Source organism: Hyla sarda, chromosome 1 (assembly GCF_029499605.1).
Source record: "Hyla sarda isolate aHylSar1 chromosome 1, aHylSar1.hap1, whole genome shotgun sequence".
NCBI lineage: Eukaryota > Metazoa > Chordata > Amphibia > Anura > Hylidae > Hyla > Hyla sarda.
In genome coordinates, this window is record NC_079189.1 from 387,361,658 (window position 1) to 387,383,121 (window position 21,464).

Here is a 21,464-nt window from a genome sequence, read left to right on the forward strand (position 1 = left end):
AGGATCGCAAGGGACCCCTGCAATCTGTCAATTAGTACAGGTAACTACTACTCCCATCATGGAAGAGTGTGTTCCATGCTGGGAGTAGTAGTGCTACCTAAAAAATGTTTAAAAAAAAGTGAAAAACACGCACACACTACATTTTTACTATTGTCGGCTACATTTTTAGTGCTTTACCCGCTCACATAAATTGATCCCTGTTTAAAAATGAATAAACATTTCATAATAAAAATCATACATTTCATTAGATACAATTTTTTCCATCACCACTGTATCTTTTTTATTATGATTTTTTTATGATACCCTACGAAATTTTAATAAAAAAGGTATCTCCATTATTTATTAGGATCGCTAAAGTCCAAAATAGAATAAAAAGATTTACCGAATGTACCCGAATACCGAATGTATCCGAAAAATCAAACTATCTGTATCCTTTTTATTAACTTTGTTATCAGAATTAATTCTTCACGTCGTTTATGGATAACGAATGCATTCGTTATTTACAGGTCGGGAAATAACGAATGTATTCGTTACTTTGCTATTCGTATTATCGTGGCTATTCGGGAATGTTCAAAATATGTTTTCGTGCATTCGGATGGGTCCGAATGCACGAAAACTGTAAAATTCGTTAATTTAGACATTCGTGCCGAACCGAATTGCACATGTCTAGTGCAAAGCATCTAGCTTATTTTCCATAAAAAGATCACAAGTGAGTACTCCTTCTCCAATGAGAGGACCTTGACAAAACAAATCGTCTCATTTCTCAGCTTCCTATCTCACTATGAATATCCTTTGGGAATAAAGATTTTCAGATTTTGAATCAATCTTTCATTTGTCCACACTTTCAAAAGAAACATTTCAAGCTCCAAAGGAATAGAATGTTTTACCAGACTGTGTAAATTTAGTCTGAAATAATGCAGAACTAAGGGGCTGTCGCCAAGTTAAGTGGCTAAAGTTTAATAATAGAAGAGTATATACATTTGCATGCAAGTCTTGGCACCCCTGACAATTTCCATGATTCTCATTAAAAAATTATTGGGTGTTTGGATCAGCAATTCAGTTTTTCGCTATAAAATATCCAAAAGACACAGTAATATTTCAGTAGTGTAATGAGGTCTATCGAACGAACAGAAAATCTGCAATATGCATCAAAACGAAAGTAGACAGGTGCATAAATTTGGGCACCCCAACAGAAATATCATATCAATATTTAGTTGAGCCTCCTTTAACAGAAATAACGGCCTCTAGATGCTTCCTATATCCTTCAATGAGTGTCTGGATTCTGGATGAAGGGATTTTGGACCATTCCTCCTTCCATCTCCGGTTCAGTTAGGCTTGATGGTTGCCGAGCATGGACAGTGTGATTCACATCACACCACAGCTTGTCAATTATATTCAGGTCTGGGGACTGGGATGGTCCTTCCAGAACATTGTACTTGTTCCTCTGCATAAATATCAGAGTAGATTTTGAGTGTGTTGTGAGTCGTTGTCTTGTTGAAATATCTAGGTGTAATTTCAACTTTGTGACTGATTCCTTTACACTATTCTCAAGTATTTACTGATATTGAGTGGAATCCATGCGACCCTAAACTTAAACAAGACTCCAAGTACTGGCACTGGCTACACAGCCCCACAGTATGATGGAACCTCCACCAAATTTTACTGTGGGTAGCAAGTGTTTATCTTGGAAAGTTGTGTTCTTTTCATACCATACATATTGCCCCTTATTTTTATCAAAAAACTCAAACTTTGTTTTATCAATCTACAGCACCGTCTTCCAAAATGAAGCTGGCTTGTCCTAATGTGCATTTGCCTACCACACGCGACTCTGTTTGTGGAATGTGTGTGCAGAAAAGGCTTCTTCAGCATCATTCTCCCATACAGCTTCTCTTTGTGCAAAGTGCGGTGAATTGTTGAACGATGCACAGTGACACCATCTGCAGCAATATAATGTTGTAAATCTTTGGAGGTGGTCTTTGAGGCATTATTAACTTTTCACATCATTTTTTGCCTTTTAGATATTATACTTGGCCTACCTTTTCTGTCCCTTAACAAGAACTGTGCCCACGGTCTTCCATTTTCTCACTCTGCTTCTCACAGTGGATACTGATAGCTTAAAGGGGTTATCCAGGGAAAAACTTTTTTTATATATATATCAACTGGCTCCAGAAAGTTAAACAGATTTGCAAATAACTTCTATTAAAAAATCTTAATCCTTTCAGTACTTATGAGCTGCTGAAGTTGATTTGTTCTTTTCTTTCTAAGTGCTCTCTGATGACACCTGTCTCGGGAACTATCCAGAGTAGAAGCAAATCCCATTAGCAAACCTCTTCTACTCTGTGCAGTTCCCGAGACAAACAGAGATGTCAGCAGAGAGCAATGTTGCCAGACAGAAAAAAACAACTCAACTTCAGCAGCTGATAATTATTGGATGATTTTTTAATAGAAGAAATTTACAAATCTGTTTAACTTTCTGGAGCCAGTTGACACATAAAAAAAAGTTTTTTTCCCCCCCTGGATACCTCTTTAAAGCTCTGCAATAGCATTTTGTAGCCTTCCCCTAAAACCATAATGTTAAACAATCTTTGCTTTTGGGTAATTTGAGAGCTGTTTTATTAACCCTTAATTCTATTCTAAATCTATTAACCCCTTAACTCCCTTCCCTCTTTGGTGATTTTTCATTTGGGCACTTTTTTTTAACACTTTAAATTTTCCACCTAAAATCCATATGAGGGTTTGTTCTTTGCGCCAACAATTTAACTATGTAATACTTTTCATAATTTCACCACAAAATCTACAGCAAAACCAGAAAAAAAATATTTGTGGGGCAACATTGAAAAAAAAAATAGTAATTTTTAGCGGCTATAACACTGCACACACTGATCTCTCATCATGATCACAGGCGTATATTAACACGCCTGTGATCAGCATTATCGACTCTTGACTGCTCCTGCCTGGATCTCAGGCACGGAGCAGTCATTCGTCGATCAGACACCGAGGAGGCAGGTAAGAGCCCTCCCGGTGTCCGATCAGCTGTTCGGGACGCTGCGATTTCACCACGGCGGTCCCGAACAGCCCGACTGAGCAGCCGGGATACTTTCAGTTTCACTTTAGAAGCGGCGGTCAGCTTTGACCGCCGCTTCTAAAGGGTTAATACCGCACATCGCTGCGATCGACGTAAATATACGTCCTGCGTCGTTAAGGGGTTAAAGGAGGTGATTTGAACTTTTATTAGGGAAGGGGTTAAATTGCAATCACAGGGGGCTATAACATTGCATACACTAATCTCTTACACAGTTCACTCACTGCCATGCAATCTCAGGCACAGAAAAGTCATTCGGCGATCAGACAGTGAGGAGGCAGGTAGGGATCCTCCTCACATCCTGCAAGCTGTTTGGGATGCCATGATTTCACCGTGGCAGTCCCGAACAGCACCACTGAGCTAATCTGCAATTTTTACTTTTGTTTACTTGATCGCCGCGTCTAAAGGGTTAATGCTGACATCAGCCCATTAATGCTGACATCATACCCACCGGGTATGATGCACGCTCACCTGCTGAGTGCGCGTCATACCTCCGGAGCCGCAAATGGATGCGAATGTACGTCCATTTGCGGCAAGGGGTTAAAAGGCCCATGTTGCCACTCTTCAAAGGAGAGTCAAAGAGAACAGCAGCTTGCAATTGTCCACCTTAAATCCTTTTTCGCCTGATTGGATGCACCTGTCTATGAAGTTCAATGGTAAATGATCTCACCAAAGCTTTTTTTGTGTTCCAATTAATCAATACAAGGTAGTTACAGGTGTTCAAATCAACAAAATGACAAGAGGACCCAAATTTATGCACCTGTCTACTTTCGAGTTGATGCAAATTGCACATTTTCTGTTCATCTATTAACCCCTTAAGGACGCAAGGTTTTTCCGTTTCTTCATTTTCATTTTTTCCTCATCTCCTTCTAAAAATCTTAACACTTAAAATTTTGCACCTAAAATTCCATATTAAAATTCCTTATTTGTTGCGCCACCAATTCTTCTTTGCAGTGACATTAGTCATTTTACCAAAATATCCACGACGAAGCGGAAAAAAAATTAATTGTGCGACAAAATTGAAGAAAAAATGCCATTTTGTAAATTTTGGGGGCTTCCATTTCTACGCTGTGCATTTTTGGTAAAAATTACATCTTTATTCTGTAGGTCCATATGATTAAAATGATACCCTACTTATATAAGTTTGATTTTGTCGTACTTCTGAAAAAAATCATAACTACATGCAGGAAATGTAAACGTTTAAAATTGTCATCTTCGGACACCTATAATTTTTTTATTCTTTCACGTACGGGCCGGTTTGAGGGCTAATTTTTTGCGCGTGATCTGAAGTTTTTATTGGTACCATTTTTATTGATTGGACTTTTTGATCGCTTTTTATAAATTCTTTCATGATATAAAAAGTGACCAAAAATACGCTATTTTGGACTTTGGAATTTTTTTGCGCGTACGCCATTGACCGTTTAATTAATTATATATTTTTATAGTTCAGACATTTCTGCACGCGTCGATACCACATATGTTTATTTTTATGTACACAGGTTTTTTTTTATGGGAAAAGGGGGGTGATTCTTACTTTTATTAGGGAAGGGGTTAAATGATCTTTATTAACTTTTTTTTCCCGTTTTTTTTTTTCTTTGCAATGTTATAGCCCCCCTAGTGGCTATTACACTGCATACACTAATCTGCTACAAAGATCATTGCCGTGCATTGACACAGCAAAGATAAGCATGGATTTCAGGCTTGGAGCAATCAGTCGCCGATCGAACACGACGGAGGCAGGTAAGGGGACCTCCGCTCACGTTCTAGCTGATCGGGACATCGCGGGAGGTTAAAGGTGAAATTCCCGCTCTGCCCCGCCCCTGGATGTCGGGGCAGAGCGTGGGGAAGATGGTGGATCATGTCCCAGGGCCAGCGATCGCAGCGGGACCTGCGGCGGTACCGGACAGACAGCGCGGGACCGGCGGAGGCAGCGGCGGACAGAGCTGTGAAGATCAGCGGTAAGTGATCTTCACTGCTGCGTTCCAGGAGTTGCCAAACTACAACCCAGACTGTCCAGGCATGCTGGGAGTTGTAGTGCTGCAAAATCTGAAGGGCCACATGTTACAGAACTACAACTCCCAGCATGCCTGGACTGTCTGGGCATGCTGGGAGTTGTAGTTTTGCAACATCTGGAGGCCCACAGTTTGGAGACCACTGTGCAGTGGTGTCCAAACTGTGCTCTTACAGATGTTGCAAAACTACAACTCCCAACATGCCCAGACAGTCCAGGCATGCTGGGAGTTGTAGTTCTGTAACATGTGGCCCTTCAGATTTTGCAGCACTACAACTCCGAGCATGCCTGGACAGTCTGGGTATGCTTGGAGTTGAAGTTTTGCAACATTTGGAGGGCTACAGCTTGGACACCACTGCACAGTGGTCACCAAACTGTGACCCTCCAGATGTTGCAAAACTAACTTCCAACATGTCTTCCGGTGGTCTGTGCATGCTGGGAGTTGTAGTTTTGCAACAGCTGGAGGCACCATTTTTGGGAAACACTGAGTTAAGTAACAAACTCAGTGTTTTGCAACCAGTATGCCTCCAGCTGTTGCATAACTACAAGTCCCAGCATGCCCTCAGTTGTCACTGCATGCTGAGAGTTGTAGTTTTTGCAACGGCTGAAGGATCACTGGTTGCGAAGTTTGTTACCTAACTCGGGTTTCGCAACCAGTGTGTCTCCAGCTGTTTCAAACTACAACTCCCAGCATGCACTGATAGACTGTACATGTAGGGAGTTGCAGTTCTGCAACAGCTGGAGGCACACTGGTTGCGAAACACTGAGTTAAGTAACAAACTGTGTTTTGCAACCAGTGTGCCTTCAGCTGTTGCATAACTTCAACCCCCAGCATGCACGGACAGCCAAAGGGCATGCTGGTTGTGGTAGTTTTTCAACAGCTGGAGGTTTGACACCCCCCCTCCCATGTGAATGTACAAGGTACATTCACACGGACGGGGGTCTACAGCGAACTTCATGATACAAGTTTGAGTTGCAGCAAGTTTTCCGCCGCAGCTCAAACTCTCAGCGGAAAGCTCTCTGTAGACCCCGGTCATGTGAGTGTACCCTAAAAACACTACACTATACTATATTACACAAAATAAAAAGTAAAACACTACATATACACATACCCCTACACAGCCCCCCCCTCACCCCCCCCCCCAAATAAGAATAAAACATTTCTCGTATGACACTGTTTCCAAAACGGAGAATCCAGCTGTTGCAAGACAACTCGCAGTATTGCCGGACAGCGATTGACTTTCCAGGCATGCTGGAAGTTTTGCTACAGTTGGAGGCACCCTGTTTGGGAAACCCTGCCATAGGGTATTTTTGGTATCGGAGGCAAGTCTAATTCTTGCATCCGGTTCCGTCCTCATGCAAATCCCTTATTTAGTCCTCAAATGTGCATGGCGCTCTCTCACTTCGGAGCCCTGTCGTATTTCAAGGAAACAGTTTAGGGCCACATATGGGGTATTTTCGTACTCAGGAGAAATTGCCTAATAAATTTTGGGGGGCTTTTTCTCCTTTTACCCCTTATGAAAAGGTGAAGTTGGGGTCTATACCAGCTGTCATTGTAAAAATGTTTTTACATTTTTTACACTAACATGCTGGGGTTGCCCCATACTTTTCATTTTCACAAGATGCAAAAGGAAAAAAAGACCCCCAAAATTTGTAAGGCAATTTCTCCTGAGTATGGAAATACCCCATATGTGGACATAAAATGCACTGCGGGCGCATAACAAGGCTCAGGAGTGAGAGCACCATGTTCATTTGAGGTGATTTGCACAGGGGTGGCTGATCGTTACAGCGGTTCTGACATAAACACAAAAAAAAAACACCCACATGTGACCCCATTTTGAAAACTACACCGCTCACATAATGTAATAAGGGGTACAGTGAGCATTTACGCCCCACAGGTGTCTGACAGATTTTTTGAACAGTTGTCCGCAAAAATGAAAAATCTAATTTTTCATTTGCACAGCCCACTGTTCCAAAGATCTGTCAAAGTGGGGTGTAAATGCTCACTGCACCCCTTATTACATTCCTTGAAGGGTGTAGTTTCCGAAATAGGGTCACATGTGGGGGGAGTCCACTGTTCTGGCACCACGGGGGGCTTTGTAAAGCACATGATCCCTGACCTTCATTCCAACCAAATTCTCTCTCCAAAATCCCAATGGCGCTCCTTCTCTTCTGAGCATTGTAGTTCGCCCACAGAGCACTTTACATCCACATATGGGGTATTTCCATACACAGAAGAAACGGGGTTACACATTTTGGGGGGCATTGTCTCCTATTACCTCTTGTAAAAATGGTAAGTTTGGGAAAAAAAACTGCATTTCAGTGAAATGTCGTCAAACACCTGTGGGGTGTTAAGGCTCTCTGGACCCCTTGTTACGTTCCTTGAGGGGTGTAGTTTCCAAAATAGTATGCCATGTGAGGTTTTCTTGCTGTTCTGGCACCATAGGGGCTTCCTAAATGTGACATGCCCCCCAAAAACCATTTCAGAAAAATTCACTCTCCAAAATCCCATAGTCGCTCCTTCCCTTCTGAGCCCTCTACTGCGCCCGCCGAACACTTGACATACACATATGAGGTATTTCCTTACTCGAGAGAAATTGGGTTACACATTTTGGGGGGATTTCTCTACTTTTACCCTTTATAAAGATTCAAAAACTGGGTCTACAAGAACATACGAGTGTAAAAAATGCAGATTTTGAATTTTCTCCTTCAATTTGCTACTATTCCTGTGAAATATCTAAAGGGTTAACACACTTACTGATTGTCATTTTGAATACGTTGAGGGGTGCAGTTTTTATAATGGGGTCCTTTATGGGGTATTTCTAATATGAAGGCCCTTCAAATCCACATCAAAACTGAACTGGTCCCTGAAAAATTCAGATTTAGAAAATTTTGTGAAAAATTTGAAAATTACTGCTATACCTTGAAGCCCTCTGATGTCTTCCAAAAGTAAAAACATGTCAACTTTATGATGCAAGCATAAAGTAGACATATTGTATATGTGAATCAAAATATCATTTATTTGCAATGCCTATTTTCCTTACAAGCAGAGAGCTTCAAAGTTCGAAAATTGCAAAATTTTCAAATTTTTCATGAAATTTGGGAATTTTTCAGCAAGAAAGGATGCAAGTGTCGACAAAATTTTACCGCTATGTTAAAGTAGAATATGTCATGAAAAAACTAACTTGGAATCAAATTCATGAGTAAAAGCATCCCAGAGTTATTAATGCTTAAAGTGACAGTGGTCAGATGTGCAAAAAACGCTCTGGTCCTTAAGGTGAAAATGGGCTTGGTCCTTAAGGGGTTAAAGGGAACCTGGCACTAAATGAGGGCAGCATAAAACTGGTGCAGGCATTGCGATCATGGCACAATATGAATAACTCTAATATTCTCAGGCATTTCAGAGTAGCCATAGTTAAGAAATGCCACCAGGGCCAAGGTAACATGTCCCTGGGAAGGGTCCTGGCAACTATCCGCTGCCAGGTCAGCTTGAGTGATGCGTCTGTCCTTGTACACGGTGTGAGATGCATTACTTAAGCCGGAAGCAGCTGCTGGGACCCACCCCGAGGACTAGTTGCTCAGGCCCCAGTGGCATTTTTAATTATGATTACTCTTAAACGCCTTTGCCTCTCATGTATAATTCATAGTGTCCCAGTATTATGATGCCTGCACTAATTTTATGCTGCCCATGGCTTGTTCTCCTCTAACTTAGTATTTGCTATTATAGAACAAGGTATATAGATGAAGGTTGACAATAAAAGAAATGCAAAGTTTGGATATCGGGAAAATAGTTTTTTGGGTTGGAGGCAATGTTGAGTAGGATGTTGTGGGGAAGAGGTAGAGTAAGTACACAAAGTTGGTCCCCCTGGAAGGGGATGGGCTCTCCCTAGTTTTAGACTATATTATTTGTCTACAAAGCTCCAAAACTTAAAACAAGGGTGGAATAACTGGGTTTTAGAAATTTGCTGGGAAAACAAAGGGAGTTTTTTTTTTTTTTTAGATACACTAGAGGTAATTGTGGATAATTATATGTGCCTTTCACAAGTGAGACAATGTGCTATATTACATATGTACAACAAAGTGTGAAAGAAACTAAAAACTTCCCTTACGTCCTAACCAGTAGCACAGATGGGGTATTCCACCCCCCGCGAACTGGTAGGACAGATGGAAGTTTTATTGAACCTAATTAAACAATCAGTAAGACACACCCACAACCCCCTGTATAAGTAAGAGGGTCATCCTCTGCCTCATTGTGTTTTTTTCTGTCCTCCCGGACAGTGGGACAGATGGTGACCCCCTTACTCCTGTTGGAGGGGGGGGGGTTTCTCTTACTTGCAGTTCTGGGCTTAGTTTGCGAGCCCATCTGCTCCTATCCTCGGAGCCGCGACTCCAATCGCGGCCCCGGCCGGAAGTGCGTCAGCGGCGTCTGACGTCACTTCCTGTTTCTCTCTTTCGCTCCCGGCTCGGTTTTTTGCGCCGTTTTTGCCAATAATGCGGCGAAACCGAGCGAGGAGCCTCTTCTATAACCCTCTAACTAATAGGGTTCCTTTTCCTCCTGTTTTTTGTAAGACAGGATTTCTCTTTCTGCAACTCCGCCTTGTGGGCGGAGTCTTGTTTTGGCGCCAGCCAGGAGGATATTTAAACTCCGCCTAGGCTGCCATTCAGCCTCCTAGAGCGCAGAGCTGTTGGTACTTCCACAGTCCTGTCTTTTTGAGTCTTAGTAGTGCATCCTTGCGGATACTACTGTTTCCCTATCTCTCTTACCTGGTCTCTTGCTGAGAACTTGGGTATTTTTATTATATTTTAGCTAGCCGCAATTTTTTCTTGCCGCTACATTATCTAATCACTCCTCTCATATTTACCTAGATATGTCGACCGAGGGCTCAGGGGATCGTGAAGGCTTGGCAAAAAGATCCGCCAAGCGCAAGCACCTCTCTTGCCATGACTGCAATACTCCCCTGGAGGATAATTATGAATTTTCCAGGTGCCCTCCTTGTAGGGCTAAGTCTCTACCTTCCCATCAGACTGAACCTACAGTCCAGGATATGTATGTGTGGGTCTCCTCTAACATGTCGGCTATGCAAGCCTCTATTGAGGAGCTGAAACACGTTGTCTCTCAGAAACGCGCCAGACCTTCTTCACCTCCCAGAATGGAGATGTCTGTGAATCAGGAGAGAGAAGAATCCAAGTCCTCCTCTTCGGATGAGGAGGTCACTGCATCTTATTTTTTTCCGCTGGAAAAGACCCAGCGTCTTCTGAGATCCATCCGGTCGGGGGACCAGGATGTTGATCCCGGGGAAGCCTCTACCTCCGCCTCTAAGGGACCTAGGGTCTTTAAAGCGGATGATACCCTTCTGTCCGTGCTTAGAACGGAATGGAAAAAAACAGAAAAGGGTCCGGTCTTAACTAAAAGATTTAAGACCATGTTTCCTATACAGGAATCTCAGCTTTCTTCCTGGGGCCCTGTCCCTAAGGTTGACATGGCAGTTGCCAAACTGTCCAAGAGGACAGTGGTCCCTGCCGAGGATGGGTCTTCCTTGCAGGATCCAATGGATCGGAAGGCTGACTGTGCCATGAGGCGCTCCTACTCCACTGCTTCTGCGTCTGCATCAGTGGCGATAACTTGCTCTGAGGTAGCAAACTTTTTGAAGACCCGTCTTTCCAACATCCAGTCGGATTTGGACCAGGGGGTTCCTAGAGATGAAATTCTTTCATCCTTCAAGACGTCCAATCTGGCCGTTGATTTTTTGTGCGATGCTTCCACCCAGCATCTTAAATTGGCCTCCAAGTCTATGGCCCTGGCTTCCGCTGGACGACGTCCTCTATGGTTAAAACCTTGGAAGGTTGACAACTCTTCCAAGAACACCTTATGTGCTATGCCTTACGAACCCGGCATTCTTTTCGGAGCTGAGCTGGACCGCATTATGGAGGGACTTTCTGACAAGAAAGGCAAGTCCCTTCCTTATTCCTCCTTTCGTGGTCGAGGCCGGCGTTCTGGGGGCGGATCAGCCCCCCAGCCTAAGCCTCAGAGAGAATGGGGTAATCAACGCCGGGGCGGAAAACGCTCCCGTGGCTCCAAAGACAACAGAAAGCTCTGACTGCGGGCTTCTACGAAGCTCTGGGTTCCTTGCCGAGGTGACCTTTCCAGTTTCCCATCCTGCCCCCCAGATTCCAGTTGGTGGTCGTCTTCACCACTTTTCAAGCGCCTGGTCCCTCCACATTCAGGATCCTTGGGTCCTGAGATTAATCTCGGATGGTTATTCGATAGACCTCGAATCAATTCCCCCATCCAATTATGTGGAGACAAGAGTTTTTTCACCAATCAAACAGGGGGCGCTAGAAACCTACATTCTGGAATACATCCAGAAGAATGCCTTAGAGGAAGTTCCTCTTTCAGAACGGGGGTCAGGAATTTATTCTCCAGTCTTCCCAGTTCCCAAGGTAACAGGAGACTGGCGGATGATTATAGATCTGAGATATCTCAATCAGTATGTTAAGCACAAACGCTTTCGTATGGAAACTATTCAATCTGTGGTCAACCTCATCTCGCCAGGGGATTACCTGGCTACTCTGGATCTAAAGGATGCTTACCTTCATATTCCTATTCATCCGGTATCCAGAAAGTATCTAAGGATCGCAGTTCAGGTAGGGGGAGTTCTAAAACACCTCCAGTTTGTAGCCCTCCCGTTTGGAATTTCTTCGGCCCCACACACATTTACCAAAGTGGTGGTAGCGGTAGTCGCTGCTCTAAGGCTCCAGGGGCTCAGCGTCGTTCCCTACCTAGACGATTGGCTCCTCAGAGCTCCTTCTTCTGCGATCCTGTCCCAACATCTGCAACTAGCAGTATCCTTCCTTCACCAGTTAGGGTGGATAGTCAATTGGGCCAAATCCAATTTCCTCCCTACTACCTCAGTGAGGTTTCTCGGCTTCATAGTCGACTCAATCTCCATGACACTCTACCTCTCTCCCGAGAGGAAATCTCGGGTGCAGGAATTGGCCCTTTTTCTCTCTGTACCCCGGAGAGTTTCCATTCGCACTCTCATGCGGATGTTGGGACTTATGTCCGCTACCGTGGATGCGGTTCCTTGGGCTCTTTGGCATCTACGCCCTCTTCAATCAGAGGTGCTCGCCACTTGGAATCTCAGGCCCTCGGGCCTAAACAAGTGCCACTCCCTGTCTTATCGAGTCAGGTCCTCTCTCAGATGGTGGTCTCACCTCGAGGACGGCAAGTCAATGATCCAACCCCCTTGGATCATGCTTACTACCGACGCGTCCCTTGTAGGTTGGGGAGCGCATCTCTTGGATCTGTTAGTGCGGGGATCTTGGTCTCCTCAGGAGAGAGGGTTAACCTCCAATCTCCTCGAGATTCGAGCCATCAGATTAGCACTCCTCCACTTTGCTTCTCTTCTTCAAGGGAAAGCAGTAAAGATCCAATCAGACAGCATGACGGCTGTATTGTACATCAACAAGCAGGGAGGCACTCGATCACAAAGCCTCCTCAGAGAGGTGGGTCTGATCTTGGATTGGGTAGAGAGGAACCTAACCCACCTGTCGGCAGTTCACATTCTGGGATCTCTCAATGTGATCGCCGACCGCCTGAGCAGAGGACTTTCAACTGGAGAATGGTCTCTCCATCCAGAGATGTTCAAACAAATAATACTCAGGTGGGGTATGCCAGAAATAGATCTTATGGCAACAAGGTTCAACACCAAAGTGGTGAGATTTTGTTCCCTGTACAGGGAAGACAACCCAGCAGCAATCGATGCTCTCTCAATCCCATGGAGGTTCAGGCTGGCCTACATCTTCCCTCCAATTTCCTTGATCCCAAGGGTATTGATGAAAATCAGGCAGGACCAAGCCTCTGTCATAGCCATAATTCCATTTTGACCCAAGAGAGCTTGGTTTACCCAACTCTTGCAAATGAGTCGGGGACAATTCTGGAGGCTTCCCCCAGAGCAAGCACTAGTGTCGGGGGACACTCACAGCTGCTCAAATCTTCAAATGTTCAACCTGACAGCCTGGAGGTTGACCAGTCCCTTCCACATCTAGAAGGGCTTTCTAGTGCGGTCTTGAATACCCTCTCGCATTCCAGAGCGGAGTCCACTAACAGAGCCTATAAAAGAATTTGGACAACTTTTCAGTCTTGGTGCTCCAAGAAACAACTACCTGGACAGAATCCAGCTGTTGCCACAATCCTCAACTTTCTCCAGGAGGGATTAGACAAGAATCTATCTCCTTCCACACTCAGAGTTCAGGTATCAGCCATCTCTGCCTTTCTCAATAAACCATTGTCTCAAGACCCACTAGTCAAAATATTCTTGAGGGGATCCTCAAGGTTAAAACCTACAATTATACAACCTGTCCCAGCTTGGGACTTATCGACGGTGCTCAAGGGGTTAGCATCTCCCCCCTTTGAGCCCTTGGAGGAGGTGGACATGAAGTTTGTTACCATTAAAATAACTTTTTTACTGGCAATCACTTCAGCCAAAAGGATTGGGGAACTTCAAGCGCTCTCGGCACTTGAACCATATACTAAATTTTTGCCGGATCGAGTGTTACTCAGATTCATGCCATCCTTTATACCTAAGGTTCCATCATTCCAAAATATAAATCAAGTTATATCCCTGCCAGTATTTTCTCCTCCTCCATCCTCCAATGAAGATAGTGCTCTTCATTGCCTAGATATCTCGAGATGTCTCCAGATCTATATAAGAAGATCTTTGGAGTTTCGGAAGGATGAAAATCTGCTAATTCTCTTTTCAGGACCCAAGAGAGGTCTTAAAGCTTCAAAGCCCTCCATCAGTAGATGGGTAAAAGATGCCATTCGTATTGCCATGGTATCCCAAGGTAAGGAGCCTCCTGAGTTTGTAAAAGCTCATTCCACCAGGTCTGTATCTACCTCCTTTGCGGAAAGGAGTCTTGTTCCCTTGGAACATATATGCAAAGCTGCTTCCTGGAGTTCACTCTCCACATTTATCACCCACTACAGACTTGACAGTAGATTGGCCGATTTTTCCTCATTTGGACGGACAGTATTATCTGCCGTCAGGCATGAGAGCCCTCCCTCATAGGGTTTCTGCTTGCCATTTCCCCATCTGTGCTACTGGTTAGGACGTAAGGGAATCGTTAATTTCTAACGATAATTTGTTTTCCCTTAGTCCTAACAGTAGCACAACTTTCCCTCCCTAGTTAAGTTATTTTCTTCTTGTTACTACACAATGAGGCAGAGGATGACCCTCTTACTTATACAGGGGGTTGTGGGTGTGTCTTACTGATTGTTTAATTAGGTTCAATAAAACTTCCATCTGTCCTACCAGTTCGCGGGGGGTGGAATACCCCATCTGTGCTACTGTTAGGACTAAGGGAAAACAAATTATCGTTAGAAATTAACGAATTTGTTAAATAGAGGATACCTGTACTTTTGCACACATATTGGACAATTGGAACTTTGACCAATTTATCTTGGGGTTGGGTAAGGACTTTTGGATTTACAAAGGGGTAAAATTTGTTCAGCAGCTATTTCACAATGGGAATATGAAAGATGTTGAGGTTTTAAAATAAGAGTCCAACTTGTTAGATTCACACAGGTTTTGGTATTTACTGATTATGGAGGCATATAGATGTTCGAAAAAAAGAACATATTTTTCTATTGAATAACATAAATTAATAGATTTTCTTAGAGTCTTTGATGTGGGCACTGGACACATGGAAAGGATATATATAATTTTGCTAAATTAAATTTTGGATGATTTTCAAACAAAAATTAAGGAAAAATGGGAGGGGGAAATTGGGATGATTGATGGGGTGACATGGAAACAGGTTCTTCAGAATACGGTGGGATGTTCCTCAAATAAACAATTTCAATGCACCCAATAAAAAATTGTCTATAGGCTGTATTACTCACCAATGCAACTGTGGAAAATGGGATGTAGAAAAGAGCATAGCTGCCCTAAATGCAGGGGGGGGGGGGGGGGGGACACGCAACATATTTACATCTGATGTGGGAGTGTCCTAAGATTCGTAACTTTTGGCAGTACATTTTTGGAACTTTGGAAAGGAAATTTGAGATTAAAGTTAAGGGAACGGTCTTAATTGCTATCTTAGAAAATTTAAGAATGTCCAGCACAAAAGCACGATGCAAGAAGATGATTTATTGTGAATTCACACAGCAAACAGCAACATGGATCATGGAGTAGAGTGATGAGTTTCAGCAACCTTAGTCGCATTAGTCTTCTTGCATCGTGCTTTTGTGCTCGACATTCTTCAATTTTCTACTTACCTGTCTTCGTGGTGTTCGCACGAGTCCGTGCACTAAGGCGGCGGTGGTGAGCTGGACGACTTCCTTTTAATTGCTATCTTAGGTGTATTTGGGTCTTATGGGAAATATAATGAAATATTTCTAAAGATATTCTTCCTTGCTAAACTTTTGATATTGAGGACATGGTCTGCTGAAGATCCACCAACTATTAAAAACTGGGTAAATCTAATTTCAAAAGTTAAAGATCATGTAAACTGGGGGTCTATAGGATTTAAAAAGAGAAAAAAGTGTTCAAAAGATCTTGGGCATAGGTAGGGGGATCTATGTTCCAACAGATAGACGTGTCAGTATTCATTTTTTTCTCTCTCTCTCTCTCCCCGGCAGGTGGTAGGGGTAGGGAGGGGAGAGTAAGGGTGGGGATGGGAGTAAGAGATTAATTTTGTATATTATATGACTGTGTATCTGTGTATCATGTGATATTTGTATGTTTAAAATGAAAAAAAGAAAAAGAAATGCATAAATGACATGCAGCTAAATACATCATCCTCATTGCCCACCACCTGGGGGCACATATCCTGTCAGCCTTCCTCTATTAAGTCTCTTGATAAGGATCCTATTTAATTGATGCATTTCTTCATTTATTTTCTTCACTTTTAAATGTGATGATTAAAATATTGTAAATATTGACAGGGTTTTAATCGTTTAATGCTTTGTTTTAGTTTCTCATCCATATTTAACATACACAAAATACACACCTCATAATCAATGTCCAAATACGAGATGTCTCCCTTCATGAAGAAGTGATGCACGTGCCTGTCAACAGTGAAATTGACTTGTCTCCCAACACGCTCTATGACAACTGAATGCCACTGCTGGTCATCCAGCAAGCTTCCCAGGAATACATTAACATGAGGATTAGAGGCATGAAATTGCAAATTTCCTTGAAGGAAACATACAAAAAATAAGCATCTGTTTCTGAACACAGGTTGGGCACATGATATTTTCTCTTTAACCCCTTGAGAACACAGCAATTTGTAATTTTTAGCATTTAGTTTTTTTTCCTCCTCACCTTTTAATAGCAATAAATCTTTCAATTTTCCACCTACAAGGCCATGTTAAGGCATAATTAAGAAAAATGTTGTCAACGTTTTGGGGATTTTGTTTCTATGTAGTCCACTTTACAGTTAAAATGAAATAAAGGGCATGTTATCTTTTTCTGTGGGTCCATAGGATTACAACGATACCCAATTTATATAGATTTTGTTACATTTATTACTTTATAAATACTATCTTTTTGTATTAGTACGTTTACAATTTTCCTCTTCTGACCCCTATAACATTTTTATTTTTCCGTATGTGAGGCTGTATGACAGTTTTGCCCTGTGACATGTAGTTATTTATATTTTTATCAATTTTTGTTTTGATGGGACTTTTTGATCCCTTCCTATTTATTTTTTTCTGCTATATGAATTGACCAAAAATTAGCAATTTTAAAATTAAAGGAAATCTGTCATCAGTGTCACCTGCACTAACCTGTCGGTACAGACAGGTAGTGCAGGTGACACTGATGACAACGGTACTTACCTTGTCCCGTTCCGTGCTGTCGTTCTTTGGTAATATTTTCCAGTATTTGCAGCTTCGGGCCAGGCTTGTAGCATGGGCGGAGCTTAGTGACATCACCGCTGCTGTTCTCTAGCAGCCAGACCCAGCAGAGAACAGCAGTTCTTAGTGACATCACTAAGCTCCGCCCATACTCTAAGCCGGCCCCGAGCTGAAGATACTAGAGAAGATTACCGAAGAATGACTGCACAGAATGGGACAAGGTAAGTACCATTTCCATGAGTGTCACCTGCACTTCCTGTCTGTACAGACAGGTTAATGCAGGTTAGTGCAGGTGACACTGATGACAAACTTCCTTTAACCCCTTAACGACCATGGACGTAAATGTACGTCCTGGTTTGGTGGTACTTCGCGCACCAGGATGTACATTTACGTCCTGTGTATGACCGCGAGCATTGGAGTGATGCTTGCGTCATACACGGCAGGTTCCGGCTGCCATCAGCAGCCGGGGACACGTCAGTAATGGCCGACATCCGCGATCACGTGGATGTCTGCCATTAACCCCTCAGATGCCGTGATCAGTACAGATCACAGCATCTGCGGCAATGCACATGTTAAAATTGATGACCGGATCGCCTGCAGCGCTGCTGCGGCAATCCGATCATCTCTAATGGTGGACAGAGGTTCCCTCACATGCCTCCGTCCATCTCCCGGCGTCTCCTGCTCTAGTCTGAGATCGAGCAGACTAGAGCAGAAGATAGCCGATAATACTGATCAGTGCTATGTCCTATGCATAGCACTGAACAGTATTAGCAATCACATGATTGCTATAGTTAGTCCCCTATGGGGACATAAAAATTGTGTATAGATTGTCCCCTATGGGGACACAAAATATGAGCCCTCATACCACCCTATATACGGAAAAATTAAAAAGTTATAGGTGGTCAAACTAGGGCAATTTTAGATTATTGATTTTGTACTAACAATTTTAGATTTTTCTTAAGCGGTACAAAAATTTAAAAGTATCTAGCCATGGGTATTATTTTAATTGTTTGATCCAAAGAATAAAGAACACATGTCATTTTTACCGTAAAGTGTACAGTGTGAAAATGAAACCCTCCAAAATGTGCAAAATTGTGGTTTTCATTTAAATTTCCTCCGTAAAAAAATATTTTTTAGGGTTCTCCGAACATTTTATGGTAAAATGAGAGGTTTCATTACAAAGTACCATTGGTCACGCAAACAACAAACCCTTATATGGGTCTATACATGGAAATATAAGAATATTTAGAAGACGAGGAGGAAAAAACGAAAATGCTAAAATAAAATTGGCCTGGTCCTTAAGGTCAAAATGTGCTTGGTCCTTAAGGGGTTAATGGCATTCACTGTGCGGTTTTATTAACATTATATTTTAATAGTTCGGATACTTCAGCACAGAGCAAAACTAAATATGTTCATATAATGGGAAAAGGGGGGTGATTTCAACTTTATTAAGGGGTGGGGCTTATTCATAATTATTACAACATTTGTTAATTATGTAATTCACTATATTTTACTATTACCTGTAATCTTTCAATTGCAAGCACTGTGCCTTACACACATGTCTTACTATTCAAAGAGTTGATAAAAAGTGCATGAAACATAACATCTTACCTAGATGAATACTTAGACAAAGTCTTCCCCGAATGAGCTCCAGTGCAATACGATCTCCATTCTGCCCTTCTCCATGAAGCAGAATACCATCACTGTGCATTGTTTTAAACTTAAGAGAAATCAAGTCTTTTGTTGTGCTTATTGACTTTTCAAAAAATCGATACATTATGGAGCTTTTACCATCAAGATAAATAATATCAGAACCTACAAATGAAAAAAAGAAAAGTCGAATTTACACATGAATGTATTTTTTATCTGCACAATAAAAATTTGTTTAATTGTGTTAGCAACTTCAAATGAAAATTCCTCTAAGCGCATAATTAGAACAATCTCACTGGAATCCACATAGAAATACATTGCCGTCAATGGTATCCTCGCATGGTCCCACTGCCAATTCATTACTGGGTGCCTGCTAAGCTTGGAATATATTCAAGGGGTAGTGGACTAAGGGTATGTGCACACTGAGTCATTTTCCAGTAGAATGCATGCTAATGTTGATGCACATTTTTCCTATAATTTATTATAATATCATTTCTTGAGGCAGAATTCACAAAGAAGCGTCTAATTGAAGTCTATGAAACTTTATATTTGCCAAATTCTGAGCCAATTTTTGCCATATTATCTTCACTTCAGCATGGGGAAGAAAAAGGGTTTCTAAACAAAACATATGCAGAAATCTAGATTACTCTATAGGGTTCCCCAATGTTTACTTGTACACCTTTAGCTATTTTACAAGTTTTGCATTTTGTGGAGGACCTAGGTCACAGAGCCCAGGAGGTCTCCACTGTCATCTTTAGAATTAGTTAAAGGGGTACTCCGCACCCCTAGACATCTTATCCCCTATCCAAAGGATAGGGGATAAGATGTCAGATCGCCAGGGTCCCGCTGCTGGGGACCCCCGGGATCTCGGCAGCCGCATTCACCTGTACGGTGCTGAGTCTATGAGAGTCTATGCTGAGTCTATGGGAGGGGGCATGACGGACCTCCCATAGACTTGCATTGAGGGGGCGGGGTGTGACATCACATGGGGCGGAGTCGTGACATCACGCTCATCCGCCATTGTGGTCGGGATCCGAAGCCTCCAGAGTTTCCAGTGTGAGGTGAAAGCCGTACTGGTGGGTGCTGCTGCCGAGATCCCGGGGGTCCCCAGCAGCGGGACCCCAGCGATCTGACATCTTATCCCCTATCCTTTGGATAGGGGATAAGATGTCTAGGGGTGCAGAGTACCCCTTTAAAGCATTTCTATCACTTCTCTCCAATACAAGGTTTAAAGAGAACCTGTCATCAACAAAAACTTTTAATATGTTGTTCATAATCATTAATGAAGACATATTGTAATATATCTTCATTAAAAAATATTAATATTTATACCAGTTTTTTCATTTTATACTTTTGGCCACTAGGGGTCTCTCTTCTATGCCTGGTCTGCAGGCAGCTTCCTATGCTTTTCATAGTAAGTGTACAGCTTTTAGGACTAATGCTGAAAGGGCACTGGTCCTTCCACAGGAAGTTCAGTACTCTCAGCTCAGGACTCGCTCCCAGCCTGACATTCATCTTAATTACTGCCTCTGTAATTGCTCCCACCGCCCCTGGTTCTCAGCATTAACTTTTTATTGCAGAGAGATACAGGAGAGAGAGAGAGACAGAGGCTGCCATCCCTCCCCTGTACTTAGTCTGTATGCACACTGCAGAGCAGTGTTTGCCAACCAGGGAAAGCTGTTGGCTGTCTGGGCATTCTGGGAGTTGTAGTTTTGCACAGCCGGAGGTACCCTGGTTGGGAAACACTGCTGCAGAGGGAGAACAGCATACAGGAAGACTGGCAGAAGCAGAGTCCCGGCCAGGCTTCATGTGACATCATGCCTGCCGGGACCCGCCTTCTTCCACCCCTCAGAAAGACAGTGCTCCTGAGCTAATGAAGAGGGATAAAAAAGGTATATCCACAGCGTTTTAAATCTCAATAAACACAGGGATAGGCATAGTTAGTGTAAGGGACAGATGGAGAGGGGGATCAGGGACAGGTTAGTTGATGCCAGGTACTCTTTAAAGGAAAACAGTCACCCGTTCACCCACATTAAATTCAATACACCCGGTTATTGTGTGGGTGAACAGGAAACCGATGCGGGCTCTCTGACTAATATACATACCTTCAGTCCGGCGCCCGGTCCCTCTGAAAACCAGCTTCTATCTGTGTTGAATTGCGTGCTGGATGCGGGCCTGCCGGCTGGATTTGAACATTCATGGTCGCTGGTCCCATGAGCGCTTGTGCGTAATGAGTGTTCACGTGATCAGCGACCATGAATATTCAAATCCAGCCGATGGGCCCGCTTCCAGCGAGCAATTCAGTGCAGATAGAAGCCATTCTTCAGAGGGACTGGGCACCATACTGAAGGTATGTATATTAGTCAGAGAACCTGCATCGGTCTCCTGTTCACCTGCACTAAACCCTGCATTGGGTTTAGTGTGGGTGAACGGGATCACCATTTTCCTTTAAGTCCTGGAAAAAAAGGGTGGGAACTCACTCAAGATTTATCCTAAGGGGCTAGTCCTACAGGACTGCTAATGGGAATGGGGTTCTTGCTGTGAAAAAAGTGCAGGAACTCTGTTCCCATGATCTCCTGCAGGACTTAAGCCCTGCTCCATTAGCAGGATACATAGAAGCCGATCTTTACAGGGCGAGCTGCGGTTAGGGCTATGAGCAGATACACTGAGCTACAGTGAGCAGGGAGCTCTCTCTGCCATTACTCTGTGACTGCAAGCAGCGCATCCGCAGTATCAAATAAGCTGCGGATGCGATGTGTGTGATCCTACCCTTAGTGAAAAAACATATACATTAATCAATGCTAAAAATGAATCCTGCTGTATGCCATATAGAATAATCCGTTTCCCATTGACTTATATAA

The 21,464-nt window shown here is 43.0% G+C and overlaps 1 protein-coding gene across 3 annotated transcripts in view; it reads right to left on the reverse strand.

Annotated features, from left to right (window-relative positions):
• The window catches only part of CNTNAP4 (contactin associated protein family member 4), a 401,947-nt gene that overhangs the window by 190,966 nt on the left and 189,517 nt on the right, over window positions 1-21,464 (reverse strand). For all 3 annotated transcript variants that reach the window (XM_056525258.1, XM_056525251.1, XM_056525242.1), the window contains exons 5-6: window positions 18,565-18,768; window positions 16,107-16,291 (exon numbers count right to left, since the gene is read on the reverse strand). In XM_056525258.1, coding sequence (XP_056381233.1) covers window positions 16,107-16,291; window positions 18,565-18,768 — 389 coding nt within the window. The remainder of the gene's footprint in view (window positions 1-16,106; window positions 16,292-18,564; window positions 18,769-21,464) is intronic.